At 39.4% G+C, this 24,303-nt stretch overlaps 1 protein-coding gene across 6 annotated transcripts in view; it reads right to left on the bottom strand.

Annotated features, from left to right (window-relative positions):
• Nucleotides 1–24,303, bottom strand: part of myt1lb (myelin transcription factor 1-like, b) — a 249,930-nt gene that overhangs the window by 81,242 nt on the left and 144,385 nt on the right. For all 6 annotated transcript variants that reach the window (XM_088353855.1, XM_088353850.1, XM_088353854.1 and 3 more), the window contains 2 exons: nucleotides 21,955–22,385; nucleotides 11,912–13,093 (listed from right to left, as the gene is read on the bottom strand). In XM_088353855.1, the coding sequence (XP_088209981.1) occupies nucleotides 11,912–13,093; nucleotides 21,955–22,385 (1,613 nt within the window). The remainder of the gene's footprint in view (nucleotides 1–11,911; nucleotides 13,094–21,954; nucleotides 22,386–24,303) is intronic.

Here is a 24,303-nt window from a genome sequence, read left to right as displayed (position 1 = left end):
TTTGACATAATATGCATTATAATATATTTTGAGGGCTTGAACGTTAAAATTATTATTATATATTGTATTTTCACGCCCATAAGGCGCACATAAAAGTCTCTGAATTTCTTCAAATTGTAGGGCCTGCCATTTCTGCAGTGCACCCTGTCTCTCATGCTGAGCAGTGGATGGAGACCACCTCGGCGGCCTTAAGTTTGGGCACCCGCTCTCGAGAATGGGAGGTAACAAATTCGAGCCTTGGCCAAGTCAAGACTAACAAAATTTTTGCGTGAAATCCGCTGTTTTTGTCTGATCGTTCATATTTCCCTCCAAGTGCACATGAATGCTCATCCTGTGGCGTATCTAGCAATTTTAAAGTTATTGTGCTACCGGAGGCTGAAGAGTTGTACCTCCAAAAATGAATTAAATACAAAAGCTCATTTTCCCTCCATCGAATGCTTTCTGTGTTTTTGTCTGCCATGGTGTGTTGATCATGCAAGCCTGTTGGGCAGGTGCACCTCCAGTGTGTTAAATTCTGAAATAGAACTAACTACGGAGACTGCGCATATTTATCCTATGGGCGTGAATATACGGTTTATACATTTTTAAATATTTTCCAAAGGTCGTGTGCTTGGAGATTTTTTCAATGAAAAAGTGTTCCCTGGCTCAGATAGGTTGGGAAAAACTTATAAACAGAATACAGTGGGACCTCGCTACTTCGCAGTTCGACGTTCGCGGCTTCAGAGCTTCGCGGTCTGTAATGGTTAAAAAAAAAATATATATATATATTTATTTTTTTTTGAAGGTACGCTGCTACTTCGCAGATTTTCACTTATCGCGGGTGGTTTTGGTCCCCATTAACCGCGATAACCGAGGTCTTACTGTACTGTTTTATTCTCCATCTTAATACATATGCAACATACCATCATTTTTATTCTGTATTTGATGAATCCATCTCCTATTTTGTTGCTAAATAAATTAACGGGATTAGGTTTTTGTCATTACAATCCCTGTATTCTAAAACTAACAAATTTGTTTGAAGACAACTAAATGAAAAATGAATTCATATTAACCACTTACCTTTCCTGTAAAATTAGCCTAAAATCCCAATCTAAGATGTACCCAAAGTAAATTGAATACTTTTCTTGAACTATTTGTAGAATATGGACGGTTTTGGTCTCCTTTGACAGGTATGTTTTCAAACTGAAATAATTACTGCAAGTGCTACTAACATTGAGTAATTTAAGATGGAACACTCAGAAATAGAAGCGTTTTATTCTCGCCTTAATTTTTTGGGAGGGGAGATTAGATGCCTACAATGAGTGTAATAGCTTGAAGCCTTACCTGGTACGGTACCTTGTCAAATTTGATCGCGATCTAAAAACTAAACATTGTATTTTACACGTTTTCCAAGGGTAGGTTCAAAAGCGACCATTTGGAGACGACCAGTTTGCAACAGTAACATTTTTGCAAATGTGTATTTTACTTTGGCCAATTTTTCCAGACGTTTTGACGGAGTTGTAAATTTTTTACTTCTCTTTCCAGAAGTTAATTAAGATTGTGCATTCTTTCGCATGGTAATGGTGCGTAAAAACGAATCACGAATTGCATTGCACATGTTCATTTTTGGCTCTGATTACTTTTTTTTTTTAAACCCGGAAAATAGCATACGATAAATGAATTGGCTGATCAATGTATCATTCATCATTCGATTTGGTAATTACTGGCTGGATATTCGGAGGTACAGGCCCGTATAGGCTAATGAGGGCTGTGGACTGTAAAAAAAAAGCCTGCCATTGGCCGAGAGTGGTGTGAATCAAAAGGTCAGAGGCTGACTTCCATATTCCACAATTTTCCAGAATAAAGGAAATCACTAGGCAAAATCTTTAAAATAATTACTTATAAAGAAACCTAAAAAAATAGTCCATCGTTCGAAATAATCTGAAAATAAAAAGCAGGTGCGGGGCGGTATTGCATAGTGAAAGCAAATCGATGCAAAGCTGATTAAAGGTTTGAAACTTTGCAATTCCTAAGGCAGCCAGTGACAAAGCCACAAACACCGCTAGAGGCTAAGGAATTAAAACAAAGATAGATAGAATCAAGTGATGAGGAGAGTGAAGGCCAAAATTATATTTTTGGTAAACATTGTAATTAAGTACAGTTCTGTATTGTGCACCTAACTAAAATAAATTCACAAAATGTTAGTATTATGTAACAAAAGAGTATTTATTTTAAAAGTGCATCTCATGTAATAGTTGTTGTAAAAACAACTGACGTGTGTGAGCCGTGCAACCTTTCAATATTACATTAGCCAGTTCATTCAAATTTGAAAATCTAACTAGTGTTGCCGTTACTCGAAAAAATGTAAATTGATTTGAGCCCAGCTTTCAGATGAAGAACATCCTAAATCGGAAATAAAAAACTTTAAAGCTTTAGTTGTTTCGTATAAAAAACCTTGACTGGTTTTGTATAAAATTAACCTCAAAAACGGTTTTAAAGATTTAAATAATAATAAGATTTATAGGGATAACAAAGATTTGGGGCATTTTTTTTTAACTATGCCAAATGTTTTTGCATTATTTCCCCACAAAATATGTTACTTTGTTTAAAATCCCATCGAAGCATACAATCAATTTATTGCAACCTATAGGGTCTTGGTATAAAAAACGACCTGACCCACACACTATAACAACCCAAAATGCATTTATACACAACTGAAAATATTGTAAATTGTTCATATACAACCCCTAAACATTTGGAAGGTTACTTTTCAATAATTCTGTTTGTTCAAAACTGCCAAAAAGGATGGGTCATATAACACAAAATAAAATAAAATATTGGGCCATTGTTTGGGCCAAATGTCAAGTGGACCAAACTGTTTTTTTATTACATTTCAATTTTCTTTTGGTAGAAATTACCTGAGAAAATGTAATCAAATGGAGGGATTGATGTATTTTCCATTTTTGAACCAATTTGTGTTATTTCTAATCCACAATGCAGCTCCTGAGTAAATCTTGGTAAATTTTGATTACTTCTATTATAGAAGATTTATAATCATGCTGAATCAAAATATCAAATGTTGCTGGCATCCTAACAAAAAGGTTAAGGTCATTGCTTTAGATAAAAAACTATTAGCATCCGTTAATACTTATAGAAAAATAGAGCAATCAGAAGAATAAAGTTGCTAAGTTTTTGTTCAAATGAGCAATGTTTTCGGAATATCATTAAAGTTAACTGTTTTGGTAACTAAAGGTTTTGCAGCAAGAAATTTTCTAATGCTTTTCCATTTTTTTGGTATATTTTTGTAAACAGTGTTTGAATGTATTAATTTTACAAACAAAATTATATTTTAAATGTTTGATTGAAATCTACTTGAAAATCATGAAAAAAAACAATGACTAAAAGATCAATAATAACAGACATTCTTATAAATAACAAAATGAAACAAACAAAAAGTAAATATTTGTAGAACACATTTTACATTTTTCCCAGATAAGGGGATCGACATGAAAACATTTTTGTTTATCTGATCTACTTATTTGTGACAAAATAACCAACATATTACAGTAATTTCTGGACATAAGATGCACTTAAAAAAGCAAATAATTTGATAGAGAGCCTTATAATCAGGTGTACCTTGAATAAGGAGAAAATTAAAAATACTAGTAAATGACCATATCTGTGCAATCATTCATAAGTCGTAAATTAATGCTCACCCCAATTGCATAATAATGGTGGCAACTGGAGTCGAACCCAGGTAAGTGACGCCGAGAGTGCTGAAGCCTAACCATGAGGCCCCCAGGGCAAGGGTCTCAAACTTGCGACTTAGGGGCCAATTGAGGCCCTCATGATAATAGTTTGAGGACCCCACCTTAATATCAAAGTTAAAGGGACAGCATGTAGTATTTAATAACTAGATTTCGAGTGGCCTAAATTCATAATTTTCTTCTATTTTTTTCCAGCATTTTCCAAAGTTTTGGATAAGGGTATGCATATTAGTTAGATAGCGGATAATATTGTTATTATAATATTGTTATCTCCCTAAAAATAAAATAGACATTTCTCAACCTACGAGAATTAAAAAAAAGCACATTTATATGGTACTAGATACGAATGTTAGAGCATGACAAAGTCAGATAGTGATTAAACATCGGTATAAACTTTGGTTTCACGTTTTTTTAGCTCAAACAAAGCATTGTAAGTGACAAAAGTGGTTGAATACGTGTGGTCATCATTTAAATATTTTATTGACAACATAAACTATAAACACAATGCCAATTTCCAAAGTATTTATTTAATGTCCTTCAAAGTCAGATTCATCCTCAGATACACCAAAGACCTCTTGTGATCTTTTTCAAAAATGTATGTATTCCTGGATAACTTTCTGTTTTCTCACTTCTTTTAGATGGGACAGTGAATAAAAAAACATTTGTTACGATGAGACAAAACCAGACGCCTTTTAATCAATTTTGTCAATACAGGGCACTTATAAAAAAGCCGTATGCGCAAATTTAAGGGAGAAACTGTTTTTGTACAAGCTACACCGGATGTTGAACTGCATGCTCAAACATACATATGAATGAACTTATTCTATAACCACTTTTACTTCGTTTTATCTCACTTTTTATCATTTTTTGAGAATGTGATGACGAAGATATAACCAAAACCACTTCGACTTGCATTTGTTGGGAATGTATACAATTTAAACCATTCTGTCTTTGTATTTGTTGTGAATGTAATCGAACGGTAATGCACACCGTATATAAATCACTTTTGAGAACTGTTATGCACTCTACCATAAAGCTTATTATGCTGAAATAAGCTTTATGGTAGAGTGCATAACAGTTTCAATACGACCGATTTGAATAGAAAAGGGCAAAATAAACATGTTACCTGCTCAAAAGTGATTTATATACGGTGTGCATTACCGTTCGATTACATTCACAACAAATACAAAGACAGAACGGTTTAAGTTGTATTACATTCCCAACAAATGCAAGACAAAGTGGTTTTGGTTATATGTCCGCTATTACATTCCTGAAAAGTGATATAAAAGTGAGATAAAACCAGGTCAAAGTGGTTATAGTAGCCAGGGGATGCAAATCTCGGCAGGGATGCATTTCTCGGCACAACACCGGCTCGGCAGCTTTTATACCCGTGGTCCACACGCGGAAATGACACGATGAGCGGAACAGTCGCCGGCGTCTGTTTTGCGGGCATACCACCGATGAACAATGGGTAGGCCAATTTTGCGCATTTTCCATCGCGGGCAACCACGGGCAAAAAAAAAAAAAATCGCAAAATTTTACCCGCGATACAGACGCAAACGGCTGTGTGACCAGGCCCTAAAAGAGAAAATTCAAACGGTTATCTGAAAGAAGAGAAGGACTTTTGACAAAAAACTGTCATGTCCTGCACGGTTGTCATGGCGCCCAGTTGGCCCCGCCCCCTGACACGCATTGGACTGATTGCTCTTGGAGTACTTAAGCGCTCCATTTGGAACTGCCCGCTGCCAGATCATTGTTTAACCCTCGTTGAAACCCTTTTCATGCCCGTTTGATCTGAGTAATGCCTAGTTTGTAATTTTGATTGCCTTTGAACCTGTTTTGTTTTGTTTTTGGTCCGTTTGTGTGTTAGACAACTTTTCTTTCCTAATTAAAGTGACAGATCGTCTACGCATATGAGTTCCGACTTCCTGCTTCCCGGTCCGTTTCTTGACAAAAAACTCTTGATTTCAATGGCATTACAGTACAGTATATCAAAGTAGTACTCCAATACACCCACAGGGTTGCGGAAACTTCCCACAATAGATTATCTCTCAGGCATTGGTAGTATAGGGTCCGATGAAGGAACACTTTTGTCTTTAGAAGATTGATCTCAACCAGAGTAATGCATTTTGCAAATCATTTTTGTTATCGGTAACCAAATAAGAAACATTTTCTTTATCCTTTAACATTACTTTATTAGTTTTGATTGTGAAAGGGGCAATTACTGCTTAACACCATACTCCCCTGTACTGGAGCGGATTCAGAGTCATAGTCGGCGCCAGAGATCCAGTAAAGTATATGGACAATGAGAAAGCATGTGGGTTTTTTTCATCATATTTTTTTCTCTTGTTTCTTACAGTACCGTGCGCCTTACATATGAAAAATCACAAAATACTATTTTTTGGGGTTGCGCTTGTGCCCCTTATAGTTTGGAAAATGTGGTAATCGAAGCGTTCAATATTTCTTTGTTCCCAACAGCCTTCGTGTCCAGGCTTTTCTGAGTGGGAGCAGCAGAGTGGAAGACATATTAGGGCAAAGCGGGTATTGATTGCGGCTTGGGAGGGGCTGCATTTTGCATGGCAAATGGCTTCCATTACCATAGCATCCCTGGATAATTAATGTGCAGTTAGTGGGCCTGTTGTTCCTTATCGGTCATTCGGCTACTCTTCTATTCTCATCTTAACCCCCTGCTTCTGCATTCCTCCCTGACTCCCCTCTCCCTCCTCCATCTCAATATTTTTCTCACTAAGCGGTGTTTTAGATGAGGGGTCCCTAACCTTTTTGCATTACAGACCGGTTAAATGTCTGACATTATTTTCGCGGCCAGTGTATTGTCACCATTATTACATGCAGGTGTGCACAATCATGGATTGACTTCGAGAAAGAGAAGTCAAACATCTTTCACAATGTCTAAAAAATTGCCAAAGTAAAATGCACATTTGCAAAGGTTTTAGTGTGGTAAATCAGTCGTTTCCCAATGGTCACTTTTGGAAAAACCTAAACCTACCATTGGAAGAATGGTTAGTTAGGTAATTACTTTTTCAGATTGTGATCAAATTTGACAAAGTACAAGGGAAGGCTTTAAGCTATTGTCTTACCTGTTTTCCAGCTAAGAAGCCCATGCTACACTCATCTGCAGGCATTTGATTAAAAACCAAAATTCAGGCGAGAATAAAAACCTTCTACTTTTGTGTAATCCAAATCAGATTACCCAACGTTAGTAGCACTTGCAGTGATTATTTTGCTCCAAAACAGTCCACATTCTCCAAACAGTTCAAGAACAGTATTCATATTACTTCGGTACGTCTTGGATTGGGATTTTATGTGTATTATACAGGCACGTTTGGGGGTTCATTTGAATTTATATTTTTACATACAGTGGTACCTCTACTTACCAATTTCTATGCATACAAAAGTTTCACGTTACGAAGTACTTCAACGGGAAAATATTGCCTCTAGTTAGCGTTTCAGGATACAAAGTCAAAAATACAATATAGAATTAGCCGCTTCCAGAGTTTCCCCAACATAAACAAACAGGCTAGGTAAGGTAAGGGGCGTTGGCAACGAATTTCATCATCAATCAGTTGTGTCACATCATTTACACGCAACTCAGCACATAACTTAATTGCAAATATGAGGGCATACAATTTCGTTGTGACTTTGAGCGAATATGCTTGTAGTAGAACATTGGTCCGGCAGAGGACACTTTGAGACCGTTTTTATAAAAAAAATATTTCAAATATTTGCAGGGTCACTTTCGTATATATTTTTGTTTATTGCTAATCTATTTGAAGAACACTATTTAAAAAATGTTTTATATTATAGGATATACTATTGTTTTGTGCACTTATCTGTCCAAAACGTCAATATTTGAATAAAGAGGGGAAAATTAAAAATGTGTTTTACTAAAATAATCGTTAGTTGTAGCCCTACCATTTTTACTCACGGTACCAGAGATAAGATATAATCCATCCATCCATTATCTGCACCGCTTATCCTCAGAGCCCCCCTCTGAGGATAAGCGGTGGTGCTGGAGCCAATCATAGCTACCTTTAGGCAGTGGGCAGCGGAAACCCTGAACTGGTTGCTAGCCAGTCGCAGGGCACACATACAACTCACTCGCACATTTACCAAGGGACAATTTGAACCGGCCAATTAACCTGACATGCATGTCTTTGGATTGTGGGAAGAAACCGGTGTACCCGAAGGAAACCCACACAAGCACTGCTGCGATCTGTGTTATATTCCTTTTGTGCAGTGATATTTTTTTGACTAGACAATCATTGCTCAAATTCGGTAATATACTACTGTAAAGCCTTGTGTATGAATAATCAGTTTATTTGGTTTTTAATATTGGGCGTTTACAAAAGTGATTTCAAAGGATGTCAGTTCGTTGTGATTATTACATCATTGTTGCTATCGGCCAATGTTGTTGCTGATCTTTGATTTTCACACACTTTATGTCTGATTTATTTTGTAACCATGAACATTTAATGAAATGAGGGGGCTTGGAGGATGGCTTAAGGACGGATGGAATTCTTTCATCTGAAAGCCCTCTCCTTGTACTTCTTGCAAGTACAAAATCCATTGATGGATGGTTTCCTTATTTTGAGTTAAGTTTACACTTCAGAGTTCATACGCCTTTTCGTGGCCAAAATCAACCGCCTTTCACACATTTTTAAGGCAAATTTTTCATTTTTTTTCCCAGTACCTTCAAAAGAAAAAACAGGGGTTTTACTGTATGTAGTTGTTCGACTTTCAATCTGTTTAGTGTATATAAAGCTAAAATTGTTTTGTATTCTTCAATTTTTTTTGTAGATTCTTGAATATTTAAATGTATTTACTAATTTCTTAATCATTCATTTCATATTGTTTTATCATTATGTATAATATATCATTAAAAAAATAAATAAATTGAAGAGTCATTGGGGAGCCAAAAGCCGAGCCAAAGGAACCAGTTTTCTAAATAGTGCTGTGTGACCATTAGTGGGCGAGGGTGCTTCACATGACAATGCCAAAAAGACAAGAGCAAGTGTGAGCGCATCCTTTTTATGCACTTTTTAAAATAATTGTTTTCATTTATTCCGTGTTCTACAGCGTAAGACTGGCAAGAAACATGGCAATGGCAACCATTTAGAGCATTTTCATGCACTTCATCCAAATTTCAATCATTTTCCTGACATTGAAAACATAAGATTAAAATTTAAGCACCCGTACGAACCCTTAATGTAAAAATAACGCACACTGAAACTTGAGGTCTTTTTTGTTGGTAAAAAATGGAATAAGCAACATTTTTCTTATAAAGACAACTTTTTTTATTTCTGTACAGCCTGGTACCAAACGACCCATGGCCCAGGTGGGAGCCCCGCCACCCACCAATATCGTTGATACTGCTATCTCAATGATTATCAGTCTCTTGCTCTTTATCGTTCGAGCACCGCGTCTGCTGAATACTCTCGAAATTAACATTTGTGTGGCATTTACGTTGGAATATACACCTGCTCAGAGTTGGGTGGCATTTGCGGTTTAATATCACCCTGCTGTGAATCAACATGCTCTTATTTGTGATTTTTCTTTTTCCTTCAAAATATCCTGCACGGGTAAAATTACTTAGCCTGATTAAGGCTGCGAATTACAGCAGTAAAATATCTTATGAGTGGAATAATTTTGACTGATCGAGGAAGAAACAGCCTGAATGAGCACTGCTCTTGTTATTTGGATCCTCCTGTGTACTGACTGAAAATCCGAATCCAACAGCAGGGTGCAAACATAGTAAAGGAATGCATAAATTAATTCTCTGCAAAGTACGCCAGTCCCAAGTCCTTAAAAGTGGGTTTAAAAATAGGAGGCTTTACCCCAAGCTGCATCCAGGGATGAAATGTACAGCCCTAACAGGCCGTGCAGATTGCCATTTTTTATGCCTGACATGCCTCCCCCTCTGATGTTGCCATGCTGCCCTATTTTAACAACATAAGCTGCTGCTGCTGCTCCGGCTGCTACCATGATTCCATTTTTTCAAATTGGCTGCAAAAGGCTTGTCCCAGGGGTTGCATTGGGGAACGCATAATGCATGCGGGTTATCTGCCCTCTGCAGTAAAGGATGGACAACCGAGAACAGCGTGTGGTAAAATATTTGAACCTCGCAAAGAATGAATCATCGTAGATGATGCAAAACCACGTTTTAATGAGATCAAATGAAAGCGGTGTATCGAGTTTTCAATAGGCTGCTGTGTATCCCCCCTCACCCACCTTTTTATTTCATAGGGAATGCTTTAATTAGCATGCTTGCACGGCAGTCAAAAGGTTGTGGATTCACTTGAGCCTCCAGCATTCATGTGTGGTGTTTGACTGTTTTGCTTTTGTAAGCTCTCTCCGAGGACACGCGTGCGTGCGTTAATTGAAGATTTGCATGAAACAAAAGGAAAGGTAAAAGGTTGGATTGTTTATGTGCTATGCAATTGATCCATCTAGAATGTGCCAAACTAGAAGCCAACTGTTATGTGAAAAACATGGATTAAACATAATGAATATGAAAAGTATATTGTTTAAGCATATTCAAATTCGGTTAAAGCACATAAAGTACCTGTGAAAATATGTACTTTTAGTGTACTTGAATGTTTACTTTTTTAATGCTTCTTCAAACTACGTTGGAACTGCAAACTTTAACCCATTAATGTTCCTCTAAAATTCACCTAAAATCACAATCCAAGACATACCCAAATTAAATTGAATGCTGTTCTTGAACCATTTGGAGAATGTGGACGGTTAAGGTCTCTTTTAAAATGTAACACACTGAAATTGTGTTCCAAACTGAAAAGAAAAATCACTGCAAGTGCTACTAACATTTAGTAATCTAAGTTAGAACACACAGAAATATAAGGTTTTTATTCTCACCTGAATTTAATTTTTTTGCAATCAAATGCCTGCAGATGAGTGTAGCGTGGGCATATTAGCTGTAAAACGGCTATGACAATAGCATGAAGCCTTAGCTGGTACCAAGTTGAATTTAATCACAATCTGAAAACAAAACATTGTATTTTACAGGTTTTTCTTGGGGTACATTTCCAAAATTGGCCATTTGGCGACAACCAGTTTACAGCTCTAAAACCTCTGCACCCGTGTATCATACTTTGGCCATTTTTTTAGACATTTCAAAGAGTTGTAAATAATTGACTACTCTTTCCAGAAGTCAGTTAATAATTGCGCCTCATAATGGTGCATAAAAATGAATCACGAGTTCCATCATGCAGGTTTATTTTGGGCTCTCATTTGAATACAAAGTGTATATCTGAGTATCGTTCTTTCCAGAATTTCAGTGGCTAACCAATGTGTCAATCATCCTTCGAATCGGCTACTACTAGCTAAATACTGAATATCCAGAGCTAAACGAGGCGATCTTTGTTTTATCAATAAGGCTGCTATAGACGAATGCAGGCTGTGGACTGTGAAAAAAGCCTGCAATTGGCAGAGAGTGGTGTCAATCAAACGATAAAAGACTAGTGGCCATATTGTAAATGTTTTTGGTTGGGTTTAACTGGCACACTGATTTACAAGGAAATTTGAAAGTGGCACTCCACACCAAAAAGGTTGCTGACCCCTGATTTAGTCCCTCCATGTCATAAAAATATATCTATATTAAAAAAATATATACTGAAAAAAATATCAAGCAAAAATACATGAACTTTCATATAAATGTGCTTTTATTTTTTAACTCGAAGGTTGATAAATTTGTATTTATTTTACATAATAGACCAAACACAAGGTTCTGTTACAACATCCTTAGAATTCTCCATGCCCACACGAACTAATGTCCAAATTTTAACAAATGTATTGACAGCACTATGATTCACAGATTTATGTAGAGTATTACTCCTACATACGGGATTAATTCGTTCCCGGATCGTGCTCATATCTAAAACTGCTTGTATAACGAGCAAATATTACCGATGTGAAATAGTTAAAAATAGATTAATCCGTCCTGGCCTCCCTAAAGCATCCAAATTAACCTTGAATAAGTTATAAAGCACATCCACCTGATTACTAAAACACCTTGAAATATCAGTTTAACATGAATTTCTCATATCCTAAGCAGCTCCTATGTAGAGGTATCACTGTATTTCGTAATAGACGGCATTCCTTTGAAAACTATATTGTTGAGCACCCACCTTTATGATAGAGAAGCTTCTTCATCCCATCTGGGAGTCGTCCTTTTCGCTCAATTGCACAGGCATGGCGGGCACCATGCTGATCATGGCCGTACCTTGCGCTGTCCCTTCTGGCCGCATCTGCCTCCATTTTATCCCGAAGCGCCTTAGCGCGTTGGGACTCCAGCGCGATGGCCTTCTCCAGCAATGAAAGGTTTCCTTTTGTCATGTCAAATACTTCCTCCGACCTGTCTGACGTCACAGAGGCCGTGTCTTCGTCAAAGTCCCGGAGGTGGTAGCGCTCCGATTGTGCACAACTGGCGAAGGCTTTAGATCGCGGGCTCAGCTGCTCCTCCAGCTTCAAAAGATTGTCCATGTCAGAATAGTTTCCATCTAGTGTTCCTCTGTCGTCCTGGCTGTGCTGGAAGTCCCCATAGCCAGGATGTTGGGATTGCTGGGTCACGTCCCCGCATAGGTAATGATTCTGCTGAAATGACCCGTTGCGCTCGCCCCCGATGGGCTTGGTTTCGCTAAGTTTACGAGCAAGGTCGAAGCATTGATTCCGTAGGCACTCCAGACTGCTAAGACAAACCTCCTCGTCACTGTTTTCGAATTGTCCGTTGCCGGCAGTCTTACTTAGTCCGTTACCGCCATTGTGCATGCTTATGCCGTTGTGGGAACAGTCTCCGTTTGCAGCCATGCCGTCCACATATTCCTGTCCCTCTAAATTGTCTGATATAACAGCGCCATGTCCTTGCGCTAAGAGTTTGAGCGAGTCCACTGTCTCTCGAACCACATCACTGTGAACGTCCAAACTCAGATCGTGTTGATGACCTGGCTGGGTTTCCTGGCTCTCTTCCTCCTCTTCCTCTTCTTCATCCTCTTCTTCTTCATCTACCTCCTCTTCCTCCTCCTCCTCTTCTTCTTCTTCTTCTTCCTCCTCATCTTCTTCCTCATCATAACCCTCCTCCTCTTCTTCTGCGCTGTGAGATGAGTTGCTGTTCATTTCAGACTCTGTAATGGCTCGGTTGGCGGCATCTTCAGCAATCTTGCCCAGATTGAGAAGCGATTTGGCCACCAGCTCATCGTAGTTCTCATACTCGTCGTTGTTGTTGTCATCCTTCTCTGCTGTGGGGCCCGAATTAGCGTTGCCAATAATGCCACCTCCGTTACTACCCTCACCACTGCTGATCGGCTCCTCTTCTACACAAGAAGAAAAAAGAAACATCATTCAATTGTAATCACATCATCCTTGGCTTGGCTCATTTCAAATGGTGATTATAAAATTTGTTTCCATTAATGACGTACGTTAAGAGTATTAACTCAAGCTTTTGTCCAATATCGTGAATCAGCAAGTGGAAATATACTACTTAAGTAATTGATATTCTGGAAAATCGGTTTGTGCTGACGTAGTTGCCCAGTGAATTCTACTTATGACTGACATCACATCATATTCTATCCTGTCAGAATATTGTAAAATGACGCCGTATTTGTTTGGAATCATAATCAATCAAGTGATTCAGCTATCCATTATCCCCATCAGCTACAAGCAGGGACCCGCAGCTTTTGTCGAGTATGGCTGCCCATTTTTTGCTGCTACTGTATTTCCGCCTAAAATGAACTGCACATGTGAGGCTGTGGCCCATGATCCTCTATCCCAGGGGTGGCTAACCCGGTCCTGGAGAGCCGCACGTCCTGCACTTTTTGGAGGTTTCTCTGCTCCAACACAGGTGAGGCCAATTCTCAGCTAGTTAGCAGGCTTTGTGAGAGCTTGATAACGATCCAGGTGATTGGAATCACCTGTATTGAGAAACCTCCAAAACATGCAGGACATGCGGCTCTCCATCTCTATCCCATACTACTGCAAACGGGGACCAGCAGAAGAAGCTTTTATTGGGTGCTGTGCCGTTCTAGCCCGCCTTAAATGAAATGCATAGTTGTGGCGTGGATCCATTATCCTCGGTCAACTATTGATGAGAGCAGGGCACAACAGGGCACATTTTTTTCAGTTCAGGCAGCTAAACGACATTGTTTGCGTCACGATCCATTAAGCCCAGTCGTCTATTGCAGAGAGCAGATGCTTAAAAAGCTAATTTATGTAATTGGTGAATTCTCTTTTTGCCATTATTTCCACCTAAAATGAACAGCACCCCAAGCTGCAACGATTAAAAATCTCTGGTTGAATATTTCTGTGAGCGGGGGCTGGCAGAGTGCATTTTAAAATAAGGGGGGCTACTTTGCGGATTTTTGCATTTCATGGAGAGTGGTGGTCCCCATTCACTGCAATAGACAAGGTGCATTTATTTTAAAGAATTATCAAAATTATCTCTGATCAGAGACATCAGATATTTGTAATAATTCTAAATGTTCTTCCCATTTTACAAGAAATACAAATCAAATTCACACAAAATAAATTACCGGTGAATGTTGAAAGTATTGTTAAAAATAATCCATAAAATGGGTATTACTAATAATTATTATTTATAAAACATAGTAATACATTTTCTTCTTCTACTAAAATCATTTCATGACATGAGAGAATACCACTTAAAGTGAAATAAATGTTGTGCCAGTGGAGCAACTAGCAACAGTTTCCAATTTGGCTTCAGTAATTAGCAGGCAACCTGTCTAAAGACAGCTGGGCGGCTGGATGAATGGATGGGTCCGAAAAGTCCTATGCCATAAAGTGGAGTTCTTATGTGTATTTTATCGTTTTGTTTCTTTCAAATCTTGGAGTCATCAACTGATTGTAATTGCTAGTCAAATTAACATACTGTAATCCCTCACTGTATTGCATTTTTCATAATTTGTGGATTATGAATCGACTTGTCTTTATTGCCATTGATATCAACGTATCATGCAATGTGTTCGCCAACAGACAGCGCACAGCAAATGCTATCACGGGGTCAGGTTTTCAGTGTGTGTGTTTGCGTGTGGTAGGGGGGGCGTGACTGTCTCTGTGTGCAACTGTGATAGGCTGGTGTATGCTGTCATCCAAACAGCTGGGGTAGGTGGGCGCACAAGTCAATGTGTCCACCCAAACTAAACTTCAAAGCACGGCAACAGCTACAGCTAGTATTTCAGCATTTCAGAATCCGTCATCAGATCTCACGAACACCAGATCCATTACCCAAGAAACGGATGACCTGGATCTACAACTCGTGGTAAACTGCTACATTCATTGATACACAATGCAAGCATAAGCTAGGCAGCCGCTCTCAAAATTGCTTCTTTACACTGAAAGGAGAAGCCCTCTAATTGTGTTGTACTTTTGCTTAATGACAATTCATTCAACTGCAATTCTGTGTTTTTCTTAGTTGATCTATAATTGTTATTTTGTTACAGTTGTATATTCTCAGTCAGTAAAGATGCCATCTCGAGGTGAGTTTGACCCTTGGGGGGCTTTTATGAAGGGGCGTCGCTGCTTCGCGGGTTTTCAAGTTTTGTAGGGGATTTTACCCCCATTAAACAGTATTTGTATTCTGCTTGTTATGTGAGAGTTGATGGAGTCCGATGTGTACTGACTGTGCAAACAGAATATTTTCTTCTTTACAGAATCCATCCGCTGAAATTAAAGCTGTACTTAAGGAAATGTCCTAAGAGGAGGACTGCTGCTGCTCGCAAAAAAAAAAGACCAGTGACAAATTTTTACAATACAAACCCTCGCACAGAAGTTTCCTGTACTGGTGGGGTTCAATCTTCAATGCTATGACAGGGAAGCAATTAGAGCAGCAATCACAGTACACAAAAGGAATGTGGAAGTGAAACAGATTAAGGAAGGAAAGGGGACGCTATCCTGCCGTGAATTGGCTTTGGATTAGCTACAGAGATGTACGTGGCGCAGGGGAGCACAGCAGAAGAGGCAGGATGTCACCTCTATTACGTTTATGTGATTGGAATCTACAATCCGGAACCGTCGTCATGGGGTGAATGTGGGGCGTAATTATGATGCATATGGAAAGGTTTCTTTTGCACTTATAGAAAACGCTGCCAATTAAAATCATGTAAGGTATTACATACTAATCAGGCACATCATATTGTGATTATACCGCTCAGTCCTTAGGGCCCGGTCACACAGCCGTTTGCGGCTGAATCACGGCCAGAAATTTCTGCCTGTGTGGCGGACGCTATTGGACGATTTGAGATCGCCATACAGACGAGATACAGCAGTGCTTAACACGCGGTCGGAAATTCGCGCGCGGGTGGCAGCGCGAAAAAGTTTTGCGCTGCTCAATTCTTTAGAGCGCGGGTACACAGCCTTTCACGGGCGTATCGAGGCTGAACCACGGCCAGAAATTTCTGGCCGTGAATCAGACGCTGTTGGGCGCTGTTGGACGCTTTGAGACCGCCATATAGACGAGATACAGCAGTGCTTTACTCGCGGTCGGAAATTCACACGCGGTTGGCCGCGCGAAAAAGTTTTGAGCTGCTCAAAACTTTGAGCACGTGTTAATCGCGGGCGGCACACGAGGTAATGACGCGGAAATGACGCGGAACGACGTGCTCTGGCCGCGGCCAGGGCGTGGTTACACATGGGTAGGACGGGAAATTTCAGCAGGTAATCGTGGGTGGAGCATGGTAATAGCATGTTCTGTGCCTGTATCGCCGTGTTATTACGTGAAATTAGCGTGTTACGCGTGTGACGGTCAAACGCCTTTCTCCGCCTATATACAGCGCGATTTGCCGAGCACACGTCAGTTGTGCTCGAGACGTCAAGGGGTGAACGTGGATCCCCGTCACCGTAGTGACCTCGTCTTAATCCATTTTTATTTCTTGACATTTCTTTTCATTTCATAACAAGATAATAAAATAAAAATGAAAAACTATTACAATAATAACATATTGGCTTCTTCGGTGCCATAGCTTGAAATTTTGATCTTCACGGGACTGTGTCTTGAGCGGTTATGATTTCTACAGCCCGGTGTTATGCCGAGAAATACATCCCTGCCGAGATTTGCATCCCCTCGCTACTACAACCACTTTTACCTCGTTTTATCTCACTTTTATATCACTTTTAGGGAATGTAATGGCGAACATATAACCAAAACCACTTCGTCTTGTCGCATTGTTGGGAATGTAATATAACTTAAACCATTCCGTCTTTGTTTTTGTTGTGAATGTAAACGAACGGTAATGCACACCGTATATAAAACCCTCCCCCCTCGCGTGAACGCGCATTCTGCTGCGCTTCCAACAAAAGCGATCGTGTTCTATATAAAACGCTTATTAAAACAATAAAGCGAGCTAATTATAACAATTGGGAGATCCTAGTCTATATAACGCGTTTATTTAAACAATAAAGTGCGATCGTATTCTACAAAATGCGTTTGTTAACGCGGATGAAAAAGTCACTAACGTCAATGCACGCTTCCAACAAAAGCGATCGCAGCAGAATGCGCGTTCACGCGAGGGGGTGAGGGGGGGGGGTTGCGTAGGAGTCGGATTTGGGCACAACACCGGCTCGGGAGCTTTTATACCCGTGGTGCACACGAGAAAATGACGCGGAAATTACGCGATGATGAATTAGAACAGTCGCCGGCGTCTGTTTTGCGGGCATACCACCGATGAACAGCGGGTTGGCCAATTTTGCGCATTTTCGATCGCGGGCAACCACGGGCAAAAAAAAAAACGCAAAATTTTAGCCGTGATTCAGCCGCAAACGGCTGTGTGACCGGCCCCTTAGAAAGGAGTTTGGTTTTCGAATTTGTTAAACGTTAGTTCAGGGGTCGGGAATGTATGGCTCGCAAGCCAGATATGGCTCGCAAGCCAGATATGGCTCTTCTCATGACTACATCTGGCTCGAAGACAAAAATAGGGTTGATGCTAATCTTGTGTGTGTCTTTCCAATTTTGGTATATGTGAAACCAAAGCAACACAGTTAAAGTAAGGTTCGGTCCAGAATATATAGGGCAGGGTCCCAACTACAGTTTACAGTCACAGTGTTACATCAACACTCATTTGGCTGTACATCTCTAATCCTCGACATGGAAGCTCATTAAACAATGTACAGTATATTCCCTGTTGAGACACTTTATGATGAAAATGCACAGAACAAACTGTACACACCCAAAAAAAACGCCAGCCAAGGACATAAAGCATTGTGACTGGGAGAGTGGAAGGAGTGTCCGGATCTCTCTGCGCATAATGCACTTCCTTAACTCTCTCACCCAGCCTCCTCTTTACTGACGGTAATTAGATCTGTGCCCTTTTGGTTTGCAATTTTTAGCAGAACTTAGCTTGGACACTATCGTTCAAAAGTTTGGGGTCGTCCAGACAAATTTGTGTTTTCAATGAAAAAGTCACATTTTTTAATCGAATGAGCTGTTCAATGTTTGTATTCATTCGCTCTTATTAATCTTTAACTTTTATTTGCCAGTCTCAGATATGGTTAGTTCTTTTCCACTCTGCCAGCATTAACGAGTTGCCTTTTCACTGTATATATATATATATATATATATATATATATATATATATATATATATATATATATACAGGGAGTGCAGAATTATTAGGCAAATGAGTATTTTGACCACATCATCCTCTTTATGCATGTTGTCTTACTCCAAGCTGTATAGGCTCGAAAGCCTACTACCAATTAAGCATATCAGGTGATGTGCATCTCTGTAATGAGAAGGGGTGTGGTCTAATGACATCAACACCCTATATCAGGTGTGCATAATTATTAGGCAACTTCCTTTCCTTTGGCAAAATGGGTCATAAGAGGGACTTGACAGGCTCTGAAAAGTCAAAAATAGTGAGATATCTTGCAGAGGGATGCAGCACTCTTAAAATTGCCAAGCTTCTGAAGCGTGATCATCGAACAATCAAGCGTTACATTCAAAATAGTCAACAGGGTCGCAAGAAGCGTGTAGAAAAACCAAGGCGCAAAATAACTGCCCGTGAACTGAGAAAAGTCAAGCGTACAACTGCCAAGATGCCACTTGCCACCAGTTTTGCCATATTTCAGAGCTGCAACATCACTGGAGTGCCCAAAAGCACAAGGTGTGCAATACTCAGAGACAGGTTTTATGGACTGATGAAATGAGAGTGAGTCTTGATGGGCCAGATGGATGGGCCCATGGCTGGATCGGTAAAGGGCAGAGAGCTCCAGTCCGCCTCGGATGCCAGCAAGGTGGAGGTGGGGTACTGGTATGGGCTGGTATCATCAAAAATGAGCTTGTGGGGCCTTTTCGGGTTGAGGATGGACTCAAGCTCAACTCCCAGTCCTACTGCCAGTTTCTGGAAGACACCTTCTTCAAGCAGTGGTACAGGAAGAAGTCCGCATCCTTCAAGAAAAAACATGATTTTCATGCAGGACAACGCTCCATCACACGCATCCAAGTACTCCACAGCGTGGCTGGCAAGAAAGGGTCTAAAAGAAGAAAAACTAATGACATGGCCTCCTTGTTCACCTGATCTGAACCCCATAGAGAACCTGTGGTCCCTCATCAAATGTGAGATTTACAAGGAGGGAAAACAGTACACCTTTCTGAACAGTGTCTGGGAGGAATTCTGCACTCCCTGTAGATATATATATATATATATATATATATATATATATATAGGGGCAGCACGGCGGCGCAGTGGTTAGCGCTTGTGCGGCACAGTTCATGTCATGGGAACCTGTCGTGGGTTCAAATCCAGCTCCAGACTTCCTGTGCGGAGTTTGTATGTTCTCCCCGTGCTTGCGTGGGTTTCCTCCGGGCACTCCGGTTTCCTCCCACGTTCCAAAAACATGCATTTCAGGTAAATTGGCCGATCCAAATTGTCCATAGGTGTGAATGAGCGAATGAGTTGTCTGTCCCTGTGTGCCCTGCGATTGGCTGGCAACCAGTTCAGGGTGTCCCCTGCCCACTGCTCAGAGATGGCTGGGATGGGCTCCAGCCCCCCCGCGACCCTAATGAGGATAAGCGGTACGGCTAATGAGATGAGATGAGATATATATATATATATATATATATATATATATATATATATATATATATATATATATACACATTTTTTGTTTTTTCTTTCATGGATCGTTGAGTCAAAAATGCTCTCGACCCATGTGTTAGCTGGTAAAATGAATGCTAGGCAATGAGCCTGTTTTGCTGTTGAAAGATATAATGAATCAGTCTGTGAGGGTGTTTTCTGCAAGAAAATAAGAGTGTGGCTGCTCAGGCGTCACATCAACACTTTTGGTGGAAAGAACTGAGCGTCAAATGGGGTTAACACACTCCCCCCTCAGAACCTCACTCTTAATTGGACTTGAAGGCACTGTCGGGTCCAATCGCGATGCAGGGGTGCAAAACAAAGTCTGCTGGAGAGAAACCTGCCAAATCTGGTGTTAGGCACGTCAAAGCAGATGGGGGGTTTAGAGGTTGGCAGGGGGCAACATATGGGCCAAAAGTCTCCCGACATAAACCAGTTTACTTTAGCTATCACGTATAGCGGTGGTTTCAGCAGCAGAGTGATGCAGTGTTAAGCATCTCTGCCTCACAGTTCCAAAGTTTGAGTTTGAGTACATCTTCTGAGCATATTCAGGAAAATTGTCAAGTATGCCTCTTTTCCAAATCAACATATGTAGCTCAGATCAGATAAGTCTTGTTTTCTGCTAAAGCCAATTAAGAAACTGTACTTTTGTTATTGTTACTGACAATAGTTCCTCATTTTATTTTCTACTTTTTTTCCGGACAATGTTATTTTTTTTTTAATATGTTAACAAGCAATTCACTGCAAATTGTATTGTATTGTATTGTATTGCATTATCTTGACTATTTTTTCTTCTCAATCATGTTGCAACAAATCACATAAAAAAAATCACCTGAAAAGAAAAAAAAGGGATGATAGGTTAAAGCCCAAGGCTTGTAATTGATCCATCCCCAAAATAACTTTGGATGCTTCTTCTATCATTTTAAAAAATTATCGTACATTAAACCATCATCACCAGTCAAATTAAAATTCATCACATTGATAGAATCAAAATGTGAATTTGACAGCTTCTGAGTTTTGCAACCACTTTTTTCATTACGACCAATATCAGAATTCAGCTTTTGAGCAGTCAGAGAAACCAGTACTGATAGTAAATTATAATTTACTTTACAGATAATTCTTACAATATATATATATATATATATATATATATATATATATATATATATATATATATATATATATATATATATATATATATATATATTTTTTTTTTTTTTTAAGGATAAAAGGGTACCAGTTTTCAGTATCTGTTCTAATGCTATCTTTTTTAAGGTATTGGTACTTACAAAAGCAGCCGGTATTTGGATCCTGGAATTTAAAAAAATCTTAGATTTCTGTTAAATACATGCAACATTAAGGAAAATATTTAGTTTTTAATCATGGGTATTTCTTTAAAAACTATCAGACATTTCTTGCAGAAGAGACTATCATGTACTATCTCCAAGTCATTTTTTAGGACTTTTAAGGAAAAAAAAGTCAAGATCATAGGTTAGGCAGGAATGCTGTTTGTTTCGTATTTGCAATATGTACGGATATCAATATAAAAATGGAGTATAAAACATCCCTAAAATATACACCAATTTCCCTTAAATTACATATGACTGTATAACAATTTTTATTTTGTCATTTGCATTTAAAAAAAATCTTGATAACATTAAAACCATAAAACATTGAAAGCGACACGTTTATATTGAGACTGGTATCAGTGTAATTTTAACTGCCAGTTTAAGCATCTCCCCATCCAGAACAGAAACGGTTGGAGTGCGTGGAGTAATAAAATACTCTTGGCTATTCTGTATAAGTCAAATGTGTAAATTAATCAATAGACAAATGACATGAACAAAACTCTCCAAAGAATACACAATTACGGACTTGTTGTTCTCCCCAGTAAGTTACTACTGATTCCCTTCCTCATTGGAATGCAAAACACAATGTTTGAACATGTCGACCAGCCCTGAATACTCTACACAGCCCATCAAATATGTAAATATGAGCATGAATATGCAAATGGTGCACACGAGGAACTTAAAAAAATGGCACGATTAAATTCCAGCATAGTTTTCTGATGTGAATTGCTCTTTACTTACCTTGTCCTTGTTCCCCTTCCCCTTCCTCCCCCTCTTCATAGTCCTCCAGAGGCACGGTCTCTTCTTCCTCTTCTTCCACTTCTACCTGTTCTTCCTCTTCTTCCTCATCTTCTTCGTCCACATCTACCTCATCCTCACCCTCTCCTGTCCCAACATCAGCTTCCTCATGCTCCATTTGCTCTTCGTGATAGTCCATATAGCCTCCGACCTCCTCCACCTCTCCTTCCTCCTCTTCCACCTCCTCCTCTTCCTCTAGCGCGCCATCCTCTTCACCCTCCCTGTCATCCATCTCTTCAGTTCCATCGGTTTCATAGCACTCCTCCATTGTGGAGTTGTCCATATCGTCAAGGTAGGTGCTTCTTTTGGGGGAGGTCTCCAAGGTTTGTCTGCCTAGAATCTTTCTTTTCTTGGCTGCGGGGCATCCGTACACACTGCAAGGGAGAGATAAGGGAGAGACGCTATTAGCGCTTAACCTCAACTGGACAAAAATGTTTCTTTGCGAGATTTCCCTTTAATTCAGGTGCAAACTTAAGGAAATTCATTGCAAAAGTTCAATGTCAGAGCAAACAAAGAGTAAACATAAATACAGGTAACACTTGCCATATTTAAAGGGATATCCAAAGTGAGTGGGAGAAAGAGTATCCATACATACATACATACATACATACATACATACATACATACATACATATATATATATATATATATATATATATATATTATACATATACATACATATACCGTATTTTCCGCATTATAAGGCGCACCTTCAATGAATGATATATTTTAAAACTTTTTCCATACATAAGGCGCACCGCATTATAAGGCGCTATAAGTGCATGCTGGTTTAAGATCAGGTAATTGTGCAATTTTGTAATTGTAATCCTGTGCAGTCCTTCGAGACATTTTTGTGATTAAGGGCTATATAAATAAATGTGACTTGACTTGGCTACAGTAGAGGATGTACACACCAAATAGGACCACCTCTGAATTCTTTAATGTTAAGTTCCCGTGCGAGCGCTGTTGCCTTCATTCGAATAGTTATTGTACTGACACTTCTACTTGCTACTCTTTGTTCAACAACCCACTGTTAAAGTGTGTCCTCTAACAGTGGCCATTTAGCTTTTATTGCCCAGGAAACTTTGTTTACTCTTCCTTACTTGGCGCAGCTTATCCTCATGCTTCCTCCACTTGTTGCTGCTCTATTTCCGTGTTCTACTGCGTGACTGATCGCCTTGAGTTTAAACTCTGGGTTGTAAGCGTGTCTCTTAATAGGAGCCATTTCAGGGTCTTTATACAAACGCACAAATAAAAGAGAATCGTTGTTTAATATTTCCCAGTATGCACAGCGCACTTCTTCTTCTACGTGAAAAATGGAGTCGGTGGCTGCTTACCGTAAGTTGCGAGACCTGTCGCGGCTCAATATTGATCCATATATAAGGCGCACCGGATTATAAGGCGCATAGTCAGCTTTAAAAAAAAAAAGATTTTATGTGCGCCTTATAGTGCGGAAAATACGGTACATATAAATATACATACATATAAATATACATACATATATATATATATATATATATATATATAAATACATACATACAAACATATAAATACATACATACAAATATATAAATACATACATACATTCATACACATATACATATATATACATACATGTGTGTGTGTGTGGGCAGCACAGCGGCGCAGTGTTTAGCGTGTGTGCGGCACAGTTCTGAGGTCATGAGATCGAACCTTCCTGTGTGGAGTTTGCACGTTCCCCCCGTGCTTGTGTGGGTTTCCTCCGAGCACTCCGGTTCCTCCGACATTTCAAAAACATGCATGTCAGGTTAATCGGCCGGTTCAAATTGTCCCTTGGTGTGAATGAGCGAGTGAGTTGTCTGTCTCTGTGTGCCCTGCGACTGGCTGGCAACCAGTTCAGGGTGTCACCTGCCCACTGCCCGAAGCTGGCTGGGATGGGCTCCAGCGCCCTGGCGACCCTACCTAAAGGGTTCCATCTGCACTCTTCACTTTTACCTTATTTTAATTCATTGATTTTATTATGTTTTATCTGTGGTTTTAATGCATTTTAAAAAACACCTTTTAAATTTTCAATGTCTTTTATTTTGTGTTTTTAACCTGACTGCCATTTCTGTAAAGCACTTTGAATTGCCTTGTGTATGAACTGTGCTATACAAATAAACTTGCCTTTCCTTGCCTTGCCTTACTGCGGATAAGCAGTGCAGATAATGGATGAATGTATATATGTGTGTGTGTGTGTGTGTGTGTGTGATTGGTATATTTTGGTTATTTCTATTTCCCGAAATAATGAATTTTGATGACAGTCTGTCTTAG

Source organism: Urocampus carinirostris, chromosome 15, assembly GCF_059441175.1.
Source record: "Urocampus carinirostris isolate Australia breed hairy pipefish chromosome 15, RoL_Ucar_1.0, whole genome shotgun sequence".
In the NCBI taxonomy this organism is placed as follows: domain Eukaryota; kingdom Metazoa; phylum Chordata; class Actinopteri; order Syngnathiformes; family Syngnathidae; genus Urocampus; species Urocampus carinirostris.
Note: the sequence above shows the minus strand (reverse complement) of the source record. Positions and strands in the feature narration are given on the sequence as shown.